Here is a 25267-nt window from a genome sequence, read left to right as displayed (position 1 = left end):
TCCCTACGCCCCGCCCCCGCTGTCTGTGTCTCGTTTATCCAGAAAATGGCGCTGTGTTTACGTCTGTGTGTCTCCCATCTGCTTAGTTTTGAATGTTTAGACTTTTGATGCATTTATCAATGACTAACTGGTAGGATCATTTGCGTTGTCTACCCGATCTATCTGCGAAAACAAACTGACAATTGGATTAAGGTAGCAAACGCAATATCTTGCAATAGTTTCTTACAGTGACAATTGCATTGCATGTTTCTGCTCACTAACATATAGTTAGTTAGCTGACTAAACCCCACTCCATGGTGAAGGAAGTTTATGACGAACTCCACCAAAGGAGTGAAGCAGAGACCAGGCTTTGTGGAATTCAGCTCCGACTACAACGATTCGCCCAAGGTCAATGCTTTAAACGTGTTTAATTCTGAAACGCTCAATTTACATATATTTGTCCACAGTGTAGTTGCATGGTTTTGTTTGTTTGCTGAGATTCAAACTTTATCAATTTGCTCATTACTGTTTATCTAAGATGGCAACTCATCGCATGTGCCAGTTGAATCTCAACAAGGAAACCAGCCTGTGGTTGTATTTGATTAACGTTTATTGAAAAAGTATGGATTTCAGCAAACAAAGAAAGGCAGGCAACTACAGAGGACACACAAGTACAAGGTACATGTTTCGTAATTAAATTATTTTGAAGTATTGACCTTAGGCAAATCGATTGTAGTCAGACTTGAATTCCACAAAGCCTGGTCTCTGCTCCACTCCTTTGGTGGAGTTCATCAGAAACGTCTTCACCATGGAGTGGAGTTTAGTCAGCTAGCATATAGCTAGCTGACTTTAATAACATGTCATGTGTAGCTAGGCTAAAAGTAGGCAAAAAACATATTTTCACGATTTCACTATCATCCAAATCTATCAATCATATCATGTTTTTTTGGCTTATTCGGTCGTTTTTACCTGATTTAAGTAGAATTCTGTCCAAATGAATAATCAATATGTTGAAATACATTGATATGTTGAAGACCAAGACATAAAAAACTACTCTCTATACACATGTCAGATGTGTGTTCAGCTTACTTGTATTTTGCTAAATTAGTACATTTAAAACTTTGTCCTGAATACAAAGTGTTATGTTTGGGGCAAATACAACACATTACTGAGTACTGCTCTCCATATTTTCATGCACATGGTGGCTGCATCATGTTATGGGTATGCTTGTAATCATTATGGGTGTTCAGGATTTTAAAAAATGTAATGGAGCTAAGCACGGGAGAACCTGGTTCAGTCTGCTTTCCACCAGACACTGGGAGATTCAAAATATTTTTTTTAGCAGAACAATAACCTTAAACACAAGGCCAAATCTAAGCTGGAGTTTCTTACCAATAAGACAGTGAATGTTCCTGAGTGGCCGAGTTACAGTTTTTACTTAAATCTGCGGCAATCTGAAAATGGTTGTCTAGCAATGATCAACAATCAATTTGACAGAGCTTGAAGAATTTTGAAAAAAATAAATGGGCAAATGTTGCACAATCCAGGTGTGGAGACTTACCCAGAAAGACTCACAGCTGTAATCGCTGTCAAATATGCCTTTTTTGTTGTTGAAATAAGTCAAGGGGTATGAATACCTTCTGAAGGCACTGTATATTTAGTCTTGTCCGCATCAAGGATTAGTTTTAAACCAACTTTTTGTAAGGTAACATGTATTACCTTAGCCATGGAGACAGTTTAAAAGAGTTCATCAACAGAATATAACCAGGGAATGTAGACTAGAGCTTCCATAGGGACTGTGGAGCAGGCTAAATGTTCAGCGTCCATGTAATAGCCAGGCTTTTTTTCTGACCCAAAATTTCTCCATAAGCTGTGTTGAAAGACACATTCTCAACATAGATCATGTTTTTTTATATGCATATCTTCTGTACTAGGAGTGGGTTTGTAGTAAACATTACTGTTACTGGTGCTAACATGTAACTCAACGCAAACTCTCTCTCTAGCATAGTAGCAACAACAAGATGATGCAGGCTGCAGAGGCTACAACAGACTCCTCACTGAGAGAGGGAATAGAGGTGCTCGGAGTGGGGGACACTGAGAAAACCACTGGTAGGGAAGAGGAAGGTGACAAAGACGGGACGGATGTGGCAGCTGCAAAAGCAGAGGAGACCAAATCAGAGGATGCAAAAGGTAGGCCCCTCTGGGGTAATGCTAACTACCCTCACAACTTTATGGGAAGAAAGAAGCCTCTACCTGCTAAGTCCTAAGTGTCCTCAATGGGCTCTATTTTCAGCTAGCGTTAAGCTAGCGCAATTGTGAAACGCACGCTTGTTTGCAATTTCGACCTGTTAAAGCCTGCGCTCTTCTATATTCAAACCCTAGCACCAAGATTGGTAATTTACCTGTCTTATATGAGCTCGCTTGTGCTGTGGTGGGAGGGGGGGGGTCAATATCTGAGGTGTGTTCTTAAAAAGGTGCGCCAAAGTGTCATTTTCGGTATGTGCTGGTGTGGCTATTTAAGACTAACCGAAAGCTGGTCTTAGCAGTAACAAGGTTTGTGAGGACAGGATTTTGACAACGAAAGTCCAGCCTATCCAGCCGTGGTGCACAGTGCCCATATGCACATGGAACAAGAGAGGTGTGCTTTTTGTGGCCGTAAACCTCGTATTTAGAAACATTTTTTAATCTTTTATAGCCTCTCAGTGAAGGCAGTTTTTTTTTGTCATGCCCAATGCATTCCCCGGGTAGTCAAGACTATCGATAAAAGGTTTGGCTCGCGAGACTGCTTTGAAATAAATCTTAATCACCAAGGCTTTATTAAAAGATGAATTGTGGTAGCAGCAAAACAGTGAGCGGACATCCCCTTTTTATCTATGTAGTCTATTACATTGTTTTATCCAGCTCCTTTTATTATTTTGGATGTGCATAAAAACCCTTCGGTAGGCTATATGCCCATCGTGGAACGAGAGTTGAGATAATCCGGTGACACTCCTATTTAGAACCATTTAAGTTATTTTCCTGTAACAATTGCTTGTGTCTGGTGTCTTTCTCATCCTGGCCATGCATTAGCCAAGTAGTCTATCCATAAAAGGTTTTTAAATGGTCTACACGTGAGGCTTTTGCCAACATGCTTTTGCATTATTCACAATTCATGAAATGGTGAAATGCATACTCCATTTAGCTTGAACACCTCCCCATATTTCCAAAGAGCACCTCTTGTCCAGCTACCAATGACGCGCTCCTCCAAACGTAGGCTGTTAACATTTTTCAGTCCATTAACGCCATATGAATGGCAGGCCTAGGATATATCTTGCTTATTGAGAATGTGCCTCACACATACAGTTCCATTTACGGGAGCCTAGTGTTTTTTTATTTGAGATGTGCGATGCGTGAAGGCCTACACTCGTTAAAGCCAGTTACAATGTTGACTGTCAACACTCCAAACATATTGCGCAAACGCCAGATTTTTTTGTTGTTGTAAACTGTCGCTTATGCTATTTAATCCCTTACACTCGTGGGAATTGGCCTATATAGATAAGGCTAAATTGAGATCTTTCTTTCAGAAGAAATATGGAAATGCATAACCATGGTAGCAATTAAAAGGGAACCGTTTGGAGATTATGGGACAGTTATTAGACTAAAGGTGAGGACACAACAGTTTACCTGACAGAAGACTGAATCCGAACATTACACTATTGATTTTATGTGCATTCTACATTTACTGTACTTTTCACCTCATTTTGTTGATAACAAAATTTGAAAATATTCTATATACATTCCGTAGCATAACGAGCAAATTTGGAGTAGGTGCAACAAGGTTTTGAGTGTGTACAGTTTAGTAATTTGAATAATATATTATGCATGCACTTTTATGAATCAAAGAAGTGTCTTCAACTATAGGGCACTTTTTTCAGCTCTCCTAGCTGTGCGGTTGAGGAAGTATTAGAAAGCACACTTGTAGACGTTTTGTTTGGAACACAACCCTGCATCTCCGCCTTTACACAATGTACTGTTGTTGTTTACGCAATCCAAAAGCGGTCCATTATCTGGGTCAGGTGGGTATAATTTGAAAGCTTGTTCTGTTAACAACATAACTAGCTAAATTATAAAATACGATATTACAGTGTTAGGCTTTCATTAGGTAATTCAGAGAAGCAAATTGTAGTTTTGGTGAGAGTAGAATGGAGTCATGAGTGCATTCAGATGCATGTTCCACGGCAAATTGTCTTCACAATACAACAAATATAACCTAATTCTGTTCAGGACAACCCAGGATATAGCGCCATGACATCTTGTAACTGTACATCAAACATAGTGATCATAAACGTTGACACTGTATATTACATTTGTTTTATGATTATGGAAATGTGAAGTGCACATTTGGACTCACGGATGTTTGGCTTGCATGTATGACATTAAAGCGGTATGTTTTATAATCCTCAACGTCTCATCCTTCAAAATACATAGAGTCCTCGTAATTTACTGCATTTCCCTCACTCGGACAACAAAAACATTTGTTAAAATTGCCCAATTAGCAGGAGGGAGGGGGAAACCTCTTGTCTCGCGCAGTGCTTAAATTCAGAGCAGCTGTCAGTAAAAACCAATACAGAGCTGTGAAGCGGAGAACCTGTACAGCCACCGCGTTCCAATTTAGGCGCTTATGAGTGTCAATATCTGCCATTTTCAACCCGTATACTGGTATGAATGTAGAGGGCTACTAATCTGTAGTGTCAATCCACAATGAACTAGGACGAGAATATTCCATGCCCTCGGCCGAATTGAGGACCGTCAATAACCTACAGAACGTATTGACGCAAAGACAGTCAATAACCTAAAGCACTTCAGTCAAACGCATGCAATATTAACCTCTTGAAGCTAGGGGGCACTATTTTTGTTTTTGGAAAAATAACATTCCCAAAGTAAACTGCCTATTTCTCAGGACCAGATGCTAGAATATGCATATAATTGACAGCTTAGGATAGAAAACACAAGTTTCCAAAACTGTAAAAATATTGTCCGTGAGTATAACAGAACTGATATTGCAGGCGAAATCCTGAGAAAAATCCAATCAGGAAGTGACTCTTATTTTGAAACCCCTGTCTTTCTATGCATTTCTATTGCCCATTGAAAGGGATATCAACCAGATTCCTTTTTCTGTGGCTTCCCTAAGGTGTTTACAGCCTTTAGACGTAGTTTCAGGCCTTTATTTTGAAGAATGAGCAGAAACGTCCACATTGCGTAAGTGGTCTGTTGTTGGATTTTTCGCAAAAGAGAGGTAGCCATTTTTCCTCCCGGTTCTAGTGAAAAGCCAACTGTCCCGGTTGATATATTATCGAATAGATATTTGAAAAACACCTTGAGGATTGATTATAAAAAACTTTGCCTTGTTTCTGTCGATATTATGGATATAATTTTGAATTTGTCTGCGTTGTCGTGACCGCTATTTCCGGTGGATTCCTAGGCATAATGTATCAAACTAACGGAGGTATTTGGATATAAAAAATATCTTTATGGAACAAAAGGAACATTTGCTGTCTAACTGGGAGTCTCGTGAGTGAAAACATCCGAAGCTTATCAAAGGTAAATAATTAATTTGATTGCTTTTCTGATTTTTGTGATCAAGTTACCTGCCGCTAGGTATACATATTGTTTTGTTAGTATATCGATAAACTTACACAAACGCTTGTATTGTTTTCCCTGCAAAGCATAATTTCAAAATCTGAGATGACAGGGTGATTAACCAAATGCTAAGCTGTGTTTCGCTATATTTCACTTGTGATTTCATGAATATGAATATTTTCTAGTAAGATTATTTGACCGTTGCGCTATGCTTTTTAGCGTAGTTGATGACAATTATCCTGGATCCGGGATGGGTGGTTCCAAGAGGTTAAGCCATGGAACGCCTTGTTTGGCCAGTGAGTGGTCAAGCCCTCGTCACAACTACAACTTGTTTATTTACCAAAACCTAGCATTTTGCGCCACTGCCCGCAATTGCGCTCATAATAATTGCTTGTGAAAATAGCAAAAATATTTCTGTCTCACCCCTGGACCCCACTCCCGAGTGGTGCAGCGTTCTAAGGCACTGCATTTCAGTGTTAGAGGTGTCACTAAAGACCCTGGTTCGACCCAAGGCTGTATCACAACCGGCCGTGATCAGGAGTCCCGTAGGGCGGCGCACAATTGGCCCAGTGTCGTCCAGGTTAGGGGAGAGTTTGGCCGGGGCTTGAGGATTTTCTTAAATGGCCACAGATGCTAAAATCTAAGATCATTAACCCTTTGAAAATAATTTACACAAGTGACATGATTAATAATTTTGCTCACAATGTAATTTCCCCTCATTTAAATTGAGTAACACCTATGACACTTTGTATTTAGAGACACCAAATTATCAATGGAATCCTCAAATTTGACATACAGCCTAGCGTTGTCCAGGTTTGGCTGGGGTAGGCTGTCAGTGTAAATAAGAATTTGTTCCTAATTAACTGACTTGCCCAGTTAAATGAAGGTTACACACACTGACCAAAAAGTTATTTTGTATGCATTTACGTATGTCCCATTACCAGTAAAACATAATGAAAACCTATTTCTTTCACTTACTTGCTGTGCTATTTCATTGTTCATTTGTTCAGTCGTTTCATTGTAAACCAGGATTTCTATGGAACGCCGTTTGGGTCTTTGCGTGTCAAATATGTTTGTTGACCAATCAGGACTTGAATATGACTGCACGTCACATAATTGAACTCGTTCATTATATTTTTATGTAGTTATTACACTATCACTCTTATATCATATGTCACAAAGATTCATCAATACGTATGCTATGATGCTGGTAAAGGTGTTTCGCACAGCTACAGTGCTAGTCATCTAGGTGTCATCTAAAATAACCCTAATTTATAAGACCGTATTAATGGTGGTTGGACCCATCTATGTGAAGCTAGCCACAATAAGAATTAGCCACAATAGTGGACTTTGCAGTTTGCCTAAAAAATAAAAGTATGGCATAATTCTACTATTTGTAAACATTTACATCACTGTCAATGACATACTTTTATTCTGAAGGCAAACCGCAAATTCTACTATTGTGCCAAATCCTTATTGTGGCTAGCTTCACAACACATAACCCCGTTCCGGTCGAGCCTCACTAGCCAGATGAAGCTAGCTGGCTGCTTTATAACGTTAGCTTTGGACAACAAGGTTAAGTAGCTGGCTCGCTATTTATTTTCATGAACTGTTCAATTTCAATAGGTGAACAACAAGTGGCAACCTAGCTAATACTTACTCAGAAGGATTCCTAAATCATTGCTAAGAATAAATGAAAATGACTGCAGTTTCTACTGGTCATTGTTTCAAGCTGGTTGTATTGGTGCTAGCTAGGTTTTAAACTAAAGCTAGCTACCCCAGAAGTTGCGGTCGAACAAATGATGCTTTATTTCCAACGCGGTTTTGTAAACACATCGTTCGTGGCCAGTGTTTGCTGACTTTTTTTGCACAGCTTTGAGTGCTACTATCTTTTTTTACACGCAAAGACCCAAACGGTGTTCAATACTATGTATGTCGTGAAGCTAATAGCAGTGATGCTATTACTGTGTAACTCCGGTAGGGCAACATCTGAAATATAGCGCACTTGGTAGTGTGTAACGGTGCTCGACCAGTCGGCAAAAGCCAACATCACCTACAACAGAGAACGGTTGATTGTCAAGGGCAATGAATTCCATTATCTTGGCTTTAATGGATTTCGCCTTTGAGTTGTCTCGCTGAAAATGTGTTACTCTTTCAAATGACTGCTTGACTGCTCAATCCACACAGCAGACATTCTGGGCTAGTTTAGGAATGCTGTGTTACGCAAAATTTTACATGTATTCATTACATCATCTACCTTCGTTATATAGGTATGCACGTCAGCTTTGACATCAGTTTTGCACATCGTGCGTTAAACTAGGCATCGGCCGATACCGATATATTCCCTGATATATCATGCATCCCTACTATGTATAGCTTCGTAAGACTAAAATGACCAACCACCCAGATTTGGAGTAGTTGAAAGTCTGTTTTTGAGAGGACCTGGCTACTGTTTCGAGACTTCTAGTAATTGTGCTAAGCTAACTATGTGCTAACATCTCCAGACTACACGCTGAGACAGAAATGAGTTCATCTGACTGAGAAAAACAACCTAAATCTCGCAGTATCCCTTTAACCCATATCAGTGTCTGGAATAATATTCACCATTCTTTCTGCCATGAGTCACTTATAAGTCATTATTTTTAACACAATATTTTGACAATACCTGCGCAAATGCTCATTTGCAATCGATGATGAAAAACGTACTCACCAATTACTGCGGTCACGTTTTCAAGAAGGTCTTTTTTCTCCCCATCTTATCCCCTTACAGCTTTTGCCACCCAGAATTGTTCAAATGAAACAAGTTCAACGTGTCAAATAATTATCCGAAGTGATGATGACACAGCCGATATTTAAATTTGAGTTAGGTCTGAAGATGACTCTGGCTCAGCTGTACAATGCTACAAATATTACATACATATAACAATTGTCCCATAGGATTAGAATTAGTAGAACTAACATTCCCATCCAAAACAGTGTTGGTTTGTGTGAACAGCAAGTAGACCCTTTTTCACAGACGATCTATCTCTGGCCCGTTACACCCGTTACATTGCATTCAGATAGTATTCATACCCAAGAAGACTCGAAGGCTATAATTGCTGCCAAAGGTGCTTCACCAAAGTTCTGAGTAAAGAGTCTGAATACTTATGTAAATTTGATGTTTTAGTTTATTATTTCATGAAGCTCACGACAAACAGTTCTTGTGCTGCCGTTGCTTCCAGAGGCATATTGGAACTCGGTACTGAGTTGCAAACGAGGACAGACGATTTTACGCACTTCAGCACTCGGCGGTCCCGTTCTGTGAGCTTGTGTGTCCTTCAACTTCGTGGCTGAGCTGTTGTTGCTCAAAGATGTTTCCACTTCACAATAACAGCACTTAAAGGTGACGCTAGCAGGGCAGAAATTTGACGAACTGACGTGTTGGAAAGGTTGCATAGCTCTTCAATATGGGCCATTCTACTGCCAATGTTTGTCTATGGAGATTTACATGGCTGTGTGCTTGATTTTATTCACCTGTCAGCAACAGGTGTGGCTGAAATACACAAATCTGATTATTTGAAGGGGTGTCAATATACTTTTGGTGATGTAGTGTAGCTCAGGCAGTAGGAAGCTCTCTCGTCCATTTATATGCAGAGGAAACAGTCTTATACTCAGCTGGCCCCTCCCTGGATTCTGCATTAAACGCTCTACAACAAAGCTTTGTCTGCCCTTGACCTTTGTTTTGGAGGTGTTCAGAACAAGGTTATGTGGTTCAGTAAGAAGAATGCTCCCCCACCCCCCCAACCAGTGTGATTACTATCTCTGAGGGTTTAGAGCTTGAGGTAGTCACTTCATACAAGTACTTGGGAGTATGGCTCGATGGTACACCGTCTTTCTCTCAGCACATATCCAAGCTGCAGACTAAGGTGAAATCTAGACTTGCTTTCCTCATTTGTAATCACTCTTTCACCCCAGCTGCCTAACTAACCCTGATGCAGATGACCATCCATAGATTGGCAAGTAAGGGTGCTCTTAAGCAGCTTGATGTTCTTTACCATTCGGCCACTCAGATTTGCCAACAATGCTCCTTATAGGACACATCACTGTACTCTGTTCATCTCTGTATACCCGGCGTGAGACCTACTGGTTGATGCTTATTTCTAAAAACCCTTTTAGGCCTCACTCCCCCCTATCTGAGATATCTACTGCAACCCTCATCCTCCACATACAACACCCGTTTTGCCAGTCACATTCTGTTAAAGGTCCCCAAAGCGCACACATCCCTGGGTCACTCCTCTTTTCAGTTCACTGTAGCTAGCAACTGGAATGAGCTGCAAAAAACACTTAAACTGGACAGTTTTTTTAATCTCAATCTCTTCATTCAAAGACTCAAATATATACCCCCTTATTGACACTTGTGGCTGCTTTGCGTGATGTATTGCCGCGCTTACTTTTTTGCCTTTCACACTGTTGTATGTGCCTAACAATGTTTGTACCATGTTTGTGCTGCTACCGTGTTGTTGTGTTGCTGCCATGTTGTGTTCTCTCTTTAAGGTCTCTCTTTATCCAGTGTTGTGGTGTCTCTCTTGTCGTGATGTTTTTTTTCTAATCCCCGTCTCAGCAGGAGGCCTTTTGCCTCTTGGTATGCTGTAAATAAGAATTTGTTTTTAATTGACTTGCCTAGTTAAATAAAGTTGAAATAAAAATATTAGCACCCAGGCCAGGAGCTAGTACTTGATGCACAGCCTTTGGTCAAGATAACCACTGACAAATGCTTCTTGTAGCCATCAATGAGATTGCTGCACTTTTCTACTGGCAATTTGTCCCACTCTTCAGCTGTGTTTGAGGGGTGCTTAACCTCTCTGGTAAAAGTGGGATGCTAGCATCCCACCTCGACAACAGCTAGTGAAATTGCAGGGCGCCGAATTCAAAACAACAGATATCCCATAATTAAAATTCCTCAAACATACAAGTATTATCCACCATTTTAAAGATAAACTTCTTGTAAATCCAACCACAGTGTCCGATTTCAAAAAGGCTTTACTGCGAGAGCACACCATGCGATTATGTTAGGTCAGCACCTAATCACAGAAAACCATATAGCCATTTTTCCAGCCAAAGAGAGGCGTCACAAAAAGCAAAAAATATAATTCATAACTAACCTTTGATCTTCATCAGATGGCACTCATAGGACTTCATGTTACACAATACATGTATACATACAATACATGTATGTTTTGTTCATATTTATATAAAAAAAATCTCAGTTTAAAGTGGCACGTTATGGTCAGAAATGCATTGTCTCAAACAAACATCCGGTGAAAGTGCAGAGAGCCACATCAAATTACAGAAATACTCATCATAAACATTGATAAACGATACAAGTGTTATGTCTGCACCTAGCCACAGAAACCCATACAGCCATTTTCCAGCCAAGGAGAGTGTCACAAAAGTCAGAAATAGCAGAATCACTTACCTTTGATGATCTTCATCTGGTGGCACTCCCAGGTCTCCATGTTAGACAATGTCCCTCTTTATGACCAAATACCTCCTTTTTGTTTGCGTGTTTTGTCCAGTAATCCGAATGCTTAAGACGAGTGCACTAAGTACAGGCGAAAGTCCAAAAAAGTACAATAAAAAAGTTAGTAGAAACATGCCAAACAATGTTTAAAATCACTCCTCTGGTTGTTTTTGAAATCAATAATATTTCAACCGGACAAAAGCTTTGTCAATAGGAAAGGCGCTTTCCCGTTCAGGCGCATGGCTGATGATTGAAAGTGCTGTATCTCCCTCATTTTTAATAGTTAAAACCTGAAACAATGCCTAAAGACTGGCCACATGTAGAGGAAGCCATAGAGACCGTGAACTGGGTCCTAAGTCTTTATATGGTGGATAGGCTTTCAATGGAAAAACAGCCTTTCAAAATAATAGTACTTCCGGGTTGGATTTTCCCCGGGTTTTCGCCTGACATATCAGTTCTGTTATACTCACAGACATTATTTGAACAGTTTTGGAAACTTTATAGTGTTTTCTATCCAAATCTACTACTATGTGCATATCCTATCTTCTGGGCCTGAGTAGCAGGCAGTTTAATTTGGGCATGATTTTCATCCAAATTCCGAATGCTGCCCCCTACCCTAGTGATGTTAAGCAATAAGGCCCGAGGAGGTGTGGTATTTGGCCAAAATACCACGGCTAAGGGCTGTTTTTAGGCACGACACAACAAAGTGTCTGGACACAGCCCTTAGCCGTGGTATATTAGCCATATATCACAAACCCCAGAGGTGCCTTACTGCTATTATAAACTGGTTACCAACTTAATTAGAGCAGTAAAAATAAATGTTGTGGTATACGGTCTGATATACCACGGCTGTCAGCCAATCAGGATTCAGGGCTCGAACCACCCAGTTTGTAACTTAGTTTACAGTCTAGACCAACTGCTACCATAGGTTTTGTAATGGATTCAGATCTGTACTCATTGCTGGCCAGTCCAGCATTTTTTCCTTAACCCTTCCCAGATACTTTTTGGTGTGTGTTTGGAGTTGTACTGATGAAAGACCCACAACATTCGACAGAGACCGAGGTTTTGGACACTGGACTCCAAAACACTTTGCATATTCAAGGCCCTCCGCACCAGAGGTCGCAAAGAAACCCCACTGCATTATCTAACCTCTGCCGTGTTTGATTCTTTGAATGCTTAATTAGGTCGTCAATTAATCAATTTTTTCTATTTTGTTTAATCTGCCCACAGAACAATATAGCAGGATTTAGGCATGTTTAGGTGGCTTTTCTTCTCATTCTTTCAGATGTTTACCTACAACCAAGCTCAGGTGATGGCTTAAATTCATTGTAGCCTAGGTCTAATACACAACAAAAATATTAATGCAACAATTTCAAAGATTTTACTGAGATACAGTTCATATTTTTTTTTGTTTTTATTTAACTAGGCAAGTCAGTTAAGAACAAATTCGTATTTACAATGACGGCCTACCAAATGGCCTCCTGCGGGGATGGGGGCTGTGATTAAACATTTAATATAGAATAACAAAATACCAAAGAGGACAACAGTGTGGCAGCAACACATGCCAACACAGCATTATTGGGCACAGACAACAGCAAAGAGCAAGATGGTAGAGGGATGGTAGAGACAACAATACAACATGCAAACTGTCAAATCAAATTTTATTGGTCACATACACATGGTTAGCAGATGTTAATGCGAGTGTACTAAAATGCGTGTGCTTCTAGTTCAGACAGTGCAGTAATATCTTAACAAATTCACAACGACTACCTTACACACAATGTAAGGGGATGGAGTAAGAATATGTACATGGATGCGCGATGGCATAGGCAAGGTGCAATAGATAGTATAAAATATTATCTACATATGAGATGAGTAATTTAGGATATGTAAACCAGAGGTCTACCGATTAATCAGGGCTGATTTTCAAGTTTTCATAACAATCGGAAATCGGTCATTTTGGACGGCGATTTTGCAGATTTATATATATATATATATCTTTTTTTACACCTTTTATTTAACTAGACAAGTCAGTTAAGAACACATTCTTATTTTCATTGACGGCCTAGTAACGGTGGGTTAACTGCCTTGTTCAGGGGCAGAACGACATATTTACCATGTCAGCACAGGGATTCAATCTTGCAACCTTACGGTTAACTAGTCCAACGCTCTAACCACCTGCCTCACGAGGAGCCCGCCTGTAAGAAGCCACGGTAAGTTACTAGCTAGCATTAAACTTAATCAATCATAATCACTAGTTATAACTACATGGTTGATGATATTACTAGTTTATCTAGCGTGTCCTGCGTTGCATATAATCGATGCAGTGCGCATTTGCGAAAAAAGACTGTCGTTGCTCCAACGTGTACCTAACCATAAACACCAATGCCTTTCTTAAAATCAATACACAGAAGTATATATTTTTCAACCTGCATATTTAGCTAAAAGAAATTCAGGTTAGCAGGCAATATTAACCAGGTGAAATTGTGTCACTTCTCTTGCGTTCATTGCACGCGGAGTCGGGGTATATGCAACAGTTTGGGCCGCCTGGCTCATTGCGAACTAATTTGCCAGAATTTTACGTAATTATGACATAACACTGAAGGTTGTGCAATGTAACAGGAATATTTAGACTGATGGATGCCACCATTTAGATAAGATACGGAACAGTTCCGTATCTCACTGAAGGAATAAACGTCTTATTTTCGAGATAATAGTTTCCGTATTTGACCATATTAATGACCTAAGGCTCGTATTTCTGTGTGTTATTATTTTCTAATTAAGTCTATGATTTGATAGAGCAGTCTGACTGAGCGATGGCAGGCACCAGCAGGCTCATAAGCATTCATTCAAACAGCACTTTCGTGCGTTTTGCCAGCAGCGCTGCTGTTTATGACTTCAAGCCCATCGACTCCCGAGATTAGGCTGGTGTAACGATGCGATGTGAAATGGCTAGCTAGTTAGCGGCAATAGCGTTTCAAACGTTACTCACTCTGAGACTTGGAGTAGTTGTTCCCCTTGCTCTGCATGGGTAACGCTGCTTAGAGGGTGGCTGTTGTCGTTGTCTTCCTGGGTCGAGCCCAGATAGGAGCGAGGAGAGGTACGGAAGCTATACTGTTACACTGCCAATACTAAAGTGCCTATAAGAACATCCAAATGTATATGAAAATCAAATGGTATAGAGAGAAATAGTCCTATAATAACTACAACCTAAAACTTCTTACCTGGGAATATTGAAGACTCATGTTAAAAGGAACCACCAGCTTTCATATATTCTCATGTTCTGAGCAAGGAACTTAAACGTTAGCTTTCTTACATGGCACATATTGCACTCATAGAGAATTCTCTTGGGAGATAATGCGGTCAGCATTTGATTGTAAGGAATTCTAGGTCAGGTGAACAAAAGGATTTGAGTTCCTGTATGTTATGATTATACCATGAGTCGATAATCATGAGGCATACACCTCCGCCCTTCTTCTTACATGTTTGAGAGAGACATGTTTATGTCTGTCGGTGCGACATTTGAAGAAACCTGGTGGCTGTACCGACTGACAACATATCCCGAGTGAGCCATGTTTCTGTGAAACAGAGAAAGTTACCTTCTTTGATGTCTCTCTGGAAAGCAACTTGTGCCCTAATTTTGTCCACCTTGTTCTCTAGAGACTGGACATTGGCGAATAATATGCTCAGATGCGGTGGATGGTGTGCTCGCTTTCTAAGTATGACCAGGAGGTCACTCCGTCTACCTATTCTGCGATCAAGTTGTTTTGGTTCGACCTCTGGGATTAGATCTAAATCAAATCAAAGTTTGTCACGTGCGCCGAAGACAACAGGTGTAGTAGACCTTAGTGAAATTCTTACTTACAGGCTCTAACCAATAGTGCAAAAAAGGTATTAGGTGAACAATATGGTGGTAAAGAACACACTCACATCTAATCTAATGTCCTGGGTGGAGGTCTGAACAAAAGATCCACTTCGGGAAAGTTCTATTACTGCTCGTAATGTTGGTAAGTTGACTTGTTCTTATATCCAATAGTTCTTCCTGACTGTATGTAATAACATTTCCGATTTTCTGGGCTAACAATGTAAGAAATGGCCTCCCAGGTGGCGCAGTGGTTAAGGGTGCTGTACTGCAGTGCCAGCTGTGCCATCAGAGTCCCTGGGTTCGCACCCAGGCTCTGTCGTAACCGGCTGCGACTGGGAGGTCCGTGGGGCAACGCACAATTGGCCTAGCGTCGTCCGGGTTAGAGAGGGCTTGGTCGGTAGGGATATCCTTGTCTCATCGCGCACCAGCGACTCCTGTGGCGGGCCGGGCGCAGTGAGTGCTAAGGTTGCCAGGTGCACGGTGTACCCTCCGACACATTGGTGCGGCTGGCTTCCGGGTTGGATGTGCGCTGTGTTAAGAAGCAGTACGGCTGGTTGGGTTGTGTATCGGAGGACGCATGACTTTCAACCTTCGGGCTGGGAGTTGTAGCGATGAGACAAGATAGTAACTACTAAACAATTGGATACCACAAAATTGGGGAGAAAAAAGGGGTCAAATTCAATAAAAAATAAAATAAATAAACAATACATGAAAGAACAAATTACTGCATTGTTTCCTAAGGACGTGAAGCGAGGCGACCATCTCTGTTGGCGCCATCTTAAGTCATGTCAGTAAGAGAGTCCATGAGTGAGTCTTTGAATGAAGAGATTGAGATACAACTATCCAGTTTGAGTGTTTGTTGCAGCTCGTTCCAGTCGCTAGCTGCAGCGAACTGAAAAGACGAGCGACCCAGGGATTTGTGTGCTTTGGGGACCTTTAACAGAATGTGACTGGCAGAGCAGGTGTTCAATGTGGAGGATGAGGGCTGCAGTAAGAGGGTTTTATAAATAAGCATCAACCAATGGGTCTTGCGACAGTTATACAGAGATGACTAGTTTACAGAGGAGTGCAGTGATGTGTCCTATAAGGAGCATTGTCCATATTGTTCTTACCAAACCACAACCTTGCTCTGAACATCTCCAAAACAAAGGTCAAGGGCAGAGAAAGCTTGTGGGACACAAAGCTTTGTTGTAGAGCGTTTAACACAACATCCGGGAGGGGCCAGCTTAACTTAGTGGCCTTCCAGATAGCCTGAGTGCACTTATTTCTCATTTGCCTGAACGAGAGCCAGTCAGCCTGAGTATGCGTGTGCCGAGCCTTTCGCCAAATGCAATTCTTGAGGTGGAGTAACTCTGCAAGATCACGGTCGAACCAGGGGCTGAACCTGTTTTTAATTCTCATTTTTATTATGGGGGCGGTTAACAATATCACTGAAAATATATTTTTTAAAGAAGGTCCAAGTGTCTTCGACAGAGGGAATCAAGCTGATTCTATACCAATTTACAGAGGCCAGGTCATGAAGGAAGGCTGGCTCATTAAAGTTATTTAGCAAGCGTCTATGACACATCGTTTCACTGAGCAGCCATTACGAACATAGGCTGTAAAACAATGATCACTAAGTCCATTACAGAAAACACCAGACTGATACCTATCAGGATTATTTGTGAGGATAACATTGAGGAGAGTAGCCTTTTCTGGGTGTTTGGAGTCATGCTTTGTTTGGAGTCATGCTCGCCCCAACAGTGCACGTGTGCTGGAGGCAAGCGAAAGCTTGAGAAGGAGGGGGGAGTGTGGTGGGGGTACCTGTACCAGACGGGGAGACAAGCCAGGGCAGACCGTGAACAGATCGCCAGGTGGAATCCAAACAGCAGTGCAGCAGGCAACAGGAGTCTGTGTCACACCCACTTGGGATGGTCTTTAAACTTCTTGCGTCGAGCCATCCCGGATCCGGTATCGTGACTACAGCCTCAAGCTCATTACCATAAGGCAACGTTAACTATTCATGAAATGAAATTAATCTATTTGCTCTCAAGCTTAGCCTTTTGTTAACAACACTTTCATCTCAGATTTTCAAAATATGCTTCTCAACCATTGCAAAACAAGCATTTGTGTAACAGTATTGATAGCTAACGTAGCATTTAGCGTAGCATTTAGCGTTAGCATTCAGCAGGCAACATTTTCACAAAAACCAGAAAAGCATTCAAATAAAATAATTTACCTTTGAAGAACTTCGGATGTTTTCAATGAGGAGACTCTCAGATAGCAAATGTTCAGTTTTTCCTGAAAGATTATTTGTTTAGGACAAATCGCTCCGTTTTCTGCGTCACGTTTCGCTACGAAAAAAAAACTGTATCCAGGATTGTGTAAATCTAGCCGCAAGCTCATTAGCATAACACAACGTTAACTATTCATGAAAATCGCCTAATGAAATTAAATTAATCTATTTGCTCTCAAGCTTAGCCTTTTGTTAACAACACTGTCATCTCAGATTTTCAAAATATGCTTTTGAACCATAGCTAAACAAGCATTTGTGTAACAGTATTAGTATTAGTATTAGCCTAGCATAGGACTTTGCCTCTATTTCAGCATGCAACATTTTCCACAAAAAACAGAAAAGAATTCAAACAAAATCATTTACCTTTGAAGAACTTCAAATGTTTTCAATGAGGAGACTCTGTCAGATAGCAAATGTTCCGTTTTTACAAAAAATATTATTTGTGTCGACTTAATCGCTCCGTTTTGTTCATCACGTTTGGGTAAGGAATTTTTTTTTTAAAAGTCATTAAAATGCGAACTTTTTTCCAAATTAACTCCATAATATCGACAGAAACATGGCAAACCGATGTTTAGAATCAATCCTCAAGGTGTTTTTCACATATCTATCGACGATAAAATCCATCGTGGCAGTTTACTTTCTCTTCTGAAGAAATGGAACGCGCATGGACCTACAGATTACGCAATAATTTCGACACAGGACACCGGGCGGGACACCAGGTAAATGTAGTCTCTTGTGGTCAATCTTCCAATGATATGCCTACAAACACGTCACAATGCTGCAGCCAATGGGAGGAAACGACAGAAAGCGCAGGCTCATTCCTGGCGCATTCACAGCCATATAAGGAGACATTTGAACACAGCGCCTTCAGAATCTGGGGCATTTCCTGTATAAAACTACATCTTGGTTTCGCCTGTAGCATTAGTTCTGGGGCACTCACAAATAATATCTTTGCAGTTTTGGAAACGTCAGAGTTTTGTCTTTCCAAGGCTGTTAATTCCATGCATATGCGAGCATCTTTTCGTGACAATATCTTGTTTAAAACGGGAAAGTTTTTTATCCAAAAATTAAAAGAGCGCCCCCTATCTCGACGAGGTTAACAGCAGGAAGAAGCTTCAAGGTCTCTGGATTTGGGTGGGGTAACCTGCCATTTGTTGGGCTCAAAGGCCTCCACCTCTCACTTCACACCTCAGTACTAATTGAAGTTGTATCTGGTCTGTCTCAGTTCCAGGTTGGATGGTGTTCTTGGTGGTGTTAATCCTTCCAGGTAATTTTGTCCAAAATTAGGTTGTAGGTTTCGAGTTTTGATCTAGAGTGAAGGTTATGCTGTGGAGAGTAGCATCCTGTATATGTCTCTGCCGAAAAATTCAAGTTTATCTTACTCCAAATCTATCTTTTTGCAAAAAACATCTTGAAAAATGTGAGCTCACATGCATGCAGCTGTCTCTCTTTTCCGTAAGGCAATCAGTCAATTGAAATGAATTAATTTGGTTCTAAATCTATGAATTTCACATGACTGGGAATCCAGATATGCATCTGTTGATCACAGATACCTTAAGGTAGAGGCGTGGATCAGAAAACCAGTCAGTATATGGTGTGACCACCATTTGCCTCATGCAGCGCAACACATCTCCTTCGCAAAGAGTTGATCAGGCTGTTGATTGTGGCCTGTTGAATGTTATCCCACTCTTCAATGGCTGGGCGAAGTTGATGGATATTGGCGGCAACTGGAACATGCTGTCGTACACGTAGATCCAGAGCATCCCAAACATGCGCAAATGGTTGACATGCCTGGTGATTATGCAGGCCATGGAAGAACTGGGACATTTTCCGCTGCTAGGAATTTTGTACAGATTCTTGCGACATGGGGCCGTGCATTATCATGCTGCATCATGAGGTGATGGTGGCAGATGAATGGCACAACAGTGGGCCTCAGGATTTCGTCACGGTATCTCTGTGCATTCAAATTGTCATCGATAAAATGCAATTGGGTTCGTTGTCCGTAGCTTATGCCTACCCATACCATAACCCCACCACCACCATGGGGTTCACCCACACGTCTGCCATCTGCCTGGTACAGTTGAAACCGTGATTAATCTGTGAGGAGCACACTTCTTCAGTGTGCCAGTGGCCATCAAAAGGTGAGCATTTGCCCATTGAAGTCGGTTACGACACTGAACTGCTGTCAGGTCAAGACCCTGGTGAAGACGACGAGCGTGCAGACGAGCTTCCCTGAGACGGTCTCTGACAGTCTGTGCAGAAATTCTTTGGTTGTGCAAACCCACAGATCATCAGCTGTCCGAGTGGCTGGTCTCAGACGATTGCCCAGTTGAAGAAGCTGGATTTGGAGGTCCTGGACTTGCGTGGTTACACGTGGTCTGCGGTTGTGAGGCCGGTTGGACGTACAACCAAATTCTCTAAAACAACGGCTTACGGTAGAGAAATTAACATAACATTCTCTAGCAACAGCTCTGGTGGACATTCCTGCAGCCATCATACCAGTTGCATACTCTCTCAACCTGAGACATCGCTTGCATTGTGTTGTGTGACAAAACTGCACATTATAGAATGACCCGTTGTCCCCCGCACAAGGTGCACCTGTGTAATGATCATGCTGTTAAATCAGCTTATTGATATGCCACACCTGTCAGGTGGATGGATTGTCTTGGTAAAGCATAAGTACTCACTAACAGGGATGTTGAGGCTCCCGAGTGGCGCAGGCACTGCATCTCAATGCTAGAGGTAGTGTCACTACAGACTCGATTCCAGGCTATATCACAACCGGGCTTGATTGGGAGTCCCATAGGGCAGCGCACAATTGGCCCAGCATCATCCGGGTTAGAGTTTGGCTGGGGTAGGCAGTCATTGTAAATAAGAATTTGTTCTTAACTGACTTTCTTAGTGAAATAAAAGGTTACATAGAATTACAGAGAAGCTTTTTATGGGTACGGAACATTTTGGGGATCTTTTTACATGTTGCGTTTTCTATTTAGGGCCTATGAAACATACAAATTACGGATTAATAGTAATTAACTTCTAATTTACACATCTGTCTTTACTGTTCCCTTGCCAAATTCCCGCATCACCACTGGCCTCTCGCCCACCCCACCGAATACCCGATTCGAAAAATAACTACAGATTGCGGCTGGATGATATTTCACAAAAGTGGGAAAGGTGTCATAAACAAGACATGCTCGTATTTAGTTTTTCCGTCAACATTTTTGGGATACAAAAAGGGCCTTAGATTTATAGTTATTTCATTGATACTTATTTATACTTGGGATATTGTTTTGTAACAGGAAAGGTAAAAAGAATAGCTGGAGGGTGTCCTTGGATGAGTTTTTCATGGTTGCAAATACCACCGCAATTCATGAATGACACACTAACTTACTAACACACATGCATGCTTCTGTCCGATTCATCTGTTTTTTCCAGATGGAGACAAAAGTGGAGATGCGATGGAAGGAGAGGGGCAGAAGGGGGAGATGGAAGCAGACAGCAAGATGGAGGGAGGCGATCGAAAGCAGGTGGAGCGAGAGTGGGAAATCACCTATAGCGATGATGAAATCGAGGACACCAAAAACTGGATGCCCCCTCCCGACGAAATCAAAAGACTGTATGAGCTCCTTTCAAAAGGGGATAAGCTGGAACTGAACTTTGTGCCCCTTCCTCGAAGACCGCCTACACCTGAGAGGACCCCCTCGCCCGAGAGGGATGATGAGGACGAGGCGGCAAAAGAGAGGGAGAGGGAGGATAGAGAGCGCAAGTGAGTTGTGTATTCATTTATATCTAAGGTTGGTTATGTTTCCTTCTAGCTCTGGTCCAGGAGGACTACGGTAAGCAGAGTTGTGTTCATTGTGGTACGCAATGGAAAACCAAAATGATCGTTTCTTATTGAACAAGTCTAGGGACTCTATTTTCAAACACACTTTAGTTTGCAGTTGCGTCATGTAAAAACTGGCGCACTGGCAGTTTAAAATATCACCAGCAGCAAAACAGTCAATATATTCCCCTTTTTTATTTATATTGGACATTATTTTTGTCCAGCTTCTGTGAAGTTTGGATGCCCAATGCATGAAAGGTGTTAGCGACTCGGGAAGCATGTTTAGGAACAAGTTATTTAATGACTTATTGTTTTTCGTTGATAATTTTGTTTAAAAAAATGCATCTTCCACTTTCTTTTGTTGAATCTCGGGAATTACGATCACTGTCCAAAGTTCTGAATCCGGCTTGTAAGTTATTTGCCAGTTTGTTTTTTAAACTTTCACGTTGAAAAGTCACTACTGGCCATTTCAATGGCGATGGTAGGCTATTGCTACAATGCCTTCAGAAAGTATTCACACCTTTTTACTTTTTACAGATTTTGTTGTGTTAAAACCTGAATTTGAAATGGGATAAAATGTATTACACATAATACCCCATAATGTCAAAGTTTAATTATGTTCTTCCAAAATTAATCCTAATTAATTACAAATGATAAGCTGAATTGTCTTGTCTTGATTTTAACCGTTTTGGAAACTTCAGAGTGTTTTCTATTCATATATGCATATCCTAACTTCTGGGCCTGAGTAGCAGGCAGTATACTTTGGGCCCGCTTTTTATCCGGAGGTGAAAATAGTGCCCCCTAACCTCTGTTTTAAACTGCAAAAATGGCTCTTCGATGCCAAGAGGCGGGCCTTAAAATGTGTCTTCCTAGGGCCCTTGACTTGGTCCGGCCTTGCATTGCCAAGGTCATAGAAAAACTCCTTGAATGCTATTTTTCATCTCACCCCAGTTGTGTTCTGATTTATGAGGGGGTCCCTGATGAATGTGCTATCACTAAAAGGCTCTCTGGCTAGTCCCAAAAAGTTTGATTTGTGCAGTTAGAGTAAACTCTTAACCAAATTCATTATACCAGTGGCCAGAGCCGGCCCCTAAGCAAGATTTGGTTGGGTGGCACCCCCACCCCACGGGCAAAACATTTTACTGGGTCCGTCATGACGGCAAAGATTTATAATTTTTAAAAATCTAATCAAAAAAACTATTTTAAAAGTACATTTATTGCAAGTCTGCACATTTTTCAACAGGGCGTAGAGAAAATTTGCCATGGGGCCTAGAGACTTTTTACAATTTTAAAGCAAATTTCCTGCCATTTTACACATTTTACCAGGACTTATGCCATGTTAATATGCTATCTGAGTGAGTGACTGTGTATTCTAACACTCAACAGTAAGTTGAGACCCCGACTGAGTTGACTGGTCAGGGGCCCCGTTTTGGAAATTGAGGGCCGCCAGTTGCCATCCCTGAATGCGGAGTGTAAACATGTTCAACATATTTAGGAAATATGGGATAGGCCTACATTATATTTTGTTTCTGTAGGCCAGCGTTTCCTGGAGACCCTGAGGGGGTGCACGTTGTGGTTTTTGCCCTAGTATTACACAGTTGATTATTTGAATTGGCTGTGTAGTGCTAGGGCAAAAACCACAACGTGCACCCCTTGGGGTCCCCAGGACCAAGTTTGGAAACACTGCTGTAGGGCATTTTAAGAAAATAGGCTATAAATGGACTAACATTCGAATTGGATTTGCTGACAATGCAATACACAACTTGAAGCAACCACATATTTAGCCATGAAGCAAGTTCTGATTGGCCAGTGAGGGGGTCAAGCCTGACAAACCTACAACTTGTTTATTTGTCAAAGCCTAGCCATTTCACACCATAGCCAGCTGCTGCGCCCATAATTCAGGTTGTGAAAATTGCAAAAATATTTGACACCCCCCCAAAAAAACTATAGTACCACCAGTGCTAAGATTCACCATTGGGTTAGGTTTGTTGAAATAGAGGCCTAGGGACTCCCCCTGTTTTTTTATAAAGATAAACTATGGCAGTATGGATGACTAGTATTTTCTTTCTTTGTCAGGGCCCCATCTCCCACAGAGTTTGATTTTGATGAAGAACAGATACAACAAACTCCAAAAAATGCTTTCATCAACCGACGCAGGACACCAGGTATGACTCGCTGCTCATGACTTTCACTTACCTCATTCTTTGTTTTGGAAGATACCTTTCATTCTACAGTATCTCTCATGCAACTTAGGGTCTATAAGCACTTGCCTATTGCCTAATATCGAGTCATATTCACAGTTGATTTGACGAGATTCGATTAGACTGAACCGGAGTGCAGCTAAAACTGGTGCTGGGGCATAATTATCAAGAAGGTGGCATGATGCATTGTTCATAAAAATATGTACACTACCTGACCAAAAGTATGTGGGCACCTGCTTGTCGTACATCTCATTCAAAAATCATGGGCATTAATATGGATGTTAGGCTTGTGTGCAGCTGCTCAGCCATGGAAACCCATTTCATGAAGCTCGAACAGTTCTTGTGCTGATGTTGCTTTCAGAGGCCGTTTGGAACTCGGAAGTGAGTGTTGCAAACGAGGACAGACGATGTTACGCACTTCAGCGGTCCCATTCTGTGAGCTTGCGTGGCCTACCACTTCGCAGCTGAGCCGTTGTTACTCCTAGACGTTTACAGTTCACAATAACGGCACTTAGTTGACCAGGGCAGAAATTTGACGAACTGACTTGTCGGCATCCTATGACGGTGCCACGTTGAAAGTCACTGAGCTCGTCAGTTAAGGCCATACTACTGCCAATGTCAGTAACGGGTGTGGCCGAAAATAGCCGAATCCACTCATTTTGAAGGGGTCTCCACATACTTTTGTATATATAGTGTATCTTGCATAAAATGTATGCACTAATTTTCAAACTAGTTTTCTTCAAAACACAGAATACTAACACTGTTCTCCACATGCTCGACATTTGACTTTTGTTGAGCCAATTTCGCCGTCTGCTTCAGCGGGGTACCCGGCTCATGCCCGGAAGGCAGCCAGGTTATTAGTGCTTTTTTAAGTCGGTTAGATTATGAAAGAATTATCACAGGTTTACGATTATTTACATTAAATGGACTATGTATTATGTGGGTTGAATCCTGTAACATAGAATACATTTAATAAAAGTCCCATGATAGTAGTGACTGCCCATTACTGCCACTTGTTAATCATCATTTGTTCACATTTAAATCTGTTTGTTAGTGTATTACATTTGTTTTATTTCATTCCAAGTCATCTCATCTCTATTCTGCCTGTGCCCGAACAAAATCACAATTTTGTAGTTCTTAAAATTAAATCAGGTGTACTTTTGACTGCTGAATACCACATATCAATCACTTAGATCATGTATTTTCTGGTAGATACCTCAAAGCAACAGCTGCTCTTTATCACCTCACGATTGCGCATTCTTCGCTCTTCTGTAGCAGGTGTGAAATAAACACAGATCAGACCAGTTGATGCGCAACAGATTATGGTCATTGTAGTTAAGGACCACATTTTATGAGTTAAACTATGTAGAATATTGGCCTGTTGGAAATTACAACATTGCACAGTTCAGGCTGGATCTCATTCATCTCTAGAGAAACTTGTGTGACATGAAATTCAAATAATTGATGTAGGTCAGTTACTTGTTTTTAAAAAAACTACTGGTTAGCAAACAAATACGATCACTTTTTCAACCCAGGAGTAACTCCACCCACCAGCTGAACTAAAACAAATACCCTCAATGGTTAACTGCTGTCAACCACTACCCTCATTCTGGGGTTTATTCATGCATTGTCCTCTTTTCCAGGGTCCTCAGCTCGGTCCTCTGTCAAACGGGAGGCTAGGTTGGACAAGGTACTGTCAGACATGAAACGCCACCGCAAAATTGAGGAGCACATTCTTCGGACTGGACGAGACCTCTTCAAGAGCGAGAAGAGCAGCCGGGCCGGGCCCGAGGAGGCACTCTCTCCCAACAGTCAAAAAGAGCGAGAAAAGGAAAGGGAGAGAGACAGCGACCCCAGCAAAATCTTCTCGCCAAGACAAAGGCGATACTGAGAGAGGGGGAAAAACTGCAGGCCAAGAGCTTCGACGCTTGATTTTGTTTTAAATGCCATTACCAATTTTGTATGATTGTGCGTTTTGTATCCTTGTAATAAACATTACTCTTTT

General features: G+C 41.3%; 1 protein-coding gene across 6 annotated transcripts; it reads left to right on the top strand.

Moving 5' to 3' along the window:
• Positions 1-16: 16 nt before the first annotated feature.
• pagr1 (PAXIP1 associated glutamate-rich protein 1) lies at positions 17-25267 on the top strand. Of its 6 annotated transcripts, XM_035745124.2 has the most exons (6): positions 277-387; positions 518-657; positions 1988-2169; positions 20674-21004; positions 23138-23226; positions 24906-25267. In XM_035745124.2, exons 2-6 carry the CDS (start codon positions 602-604, stop codon positions 25151-25153), a joined length of 906 nt encoding a protein of 301 aa, XP_035601017.1. In that variant the 5' UTR covers positions 277-387; positions 518-601; the 3' UTR covers positions 25154-25267. The 6 variants fall into 6 exon arrangements, with proteins under 6 accessions (XP_035601043.1, XP_035601010.1, XP_035601026.1 ...); XM_035745150.2 differs by lacking the exons at positions 277-387; positions 518-657 and adding an exon at positions 17-192; XM_035745117.2 differs by lacking the exon at positions 518-657 and having other exon boundaries at positions 17-387; positions 1983-2169.

Source organism: Oncorhynchus keta, chromosome 3, assembly GCF_023373465.1.
Source record: "Oncorhynchus keta strain PuntledgeMale-10-30-2019 chromosome 3, Oket_V2, whole genome shotgun sequence".
Classification (NCBI taxonomy): Eukaryota; Metazoa; Chordata; class Actinopteri; order Salmoniformes; family Salmonidae; genus Oncorhynchus; species Oncorhynchus keta.
Note: the sequence above shows the minus strand (reverse complement) of the source record. Positions and strands in the feature narration are given on the sequence as shown.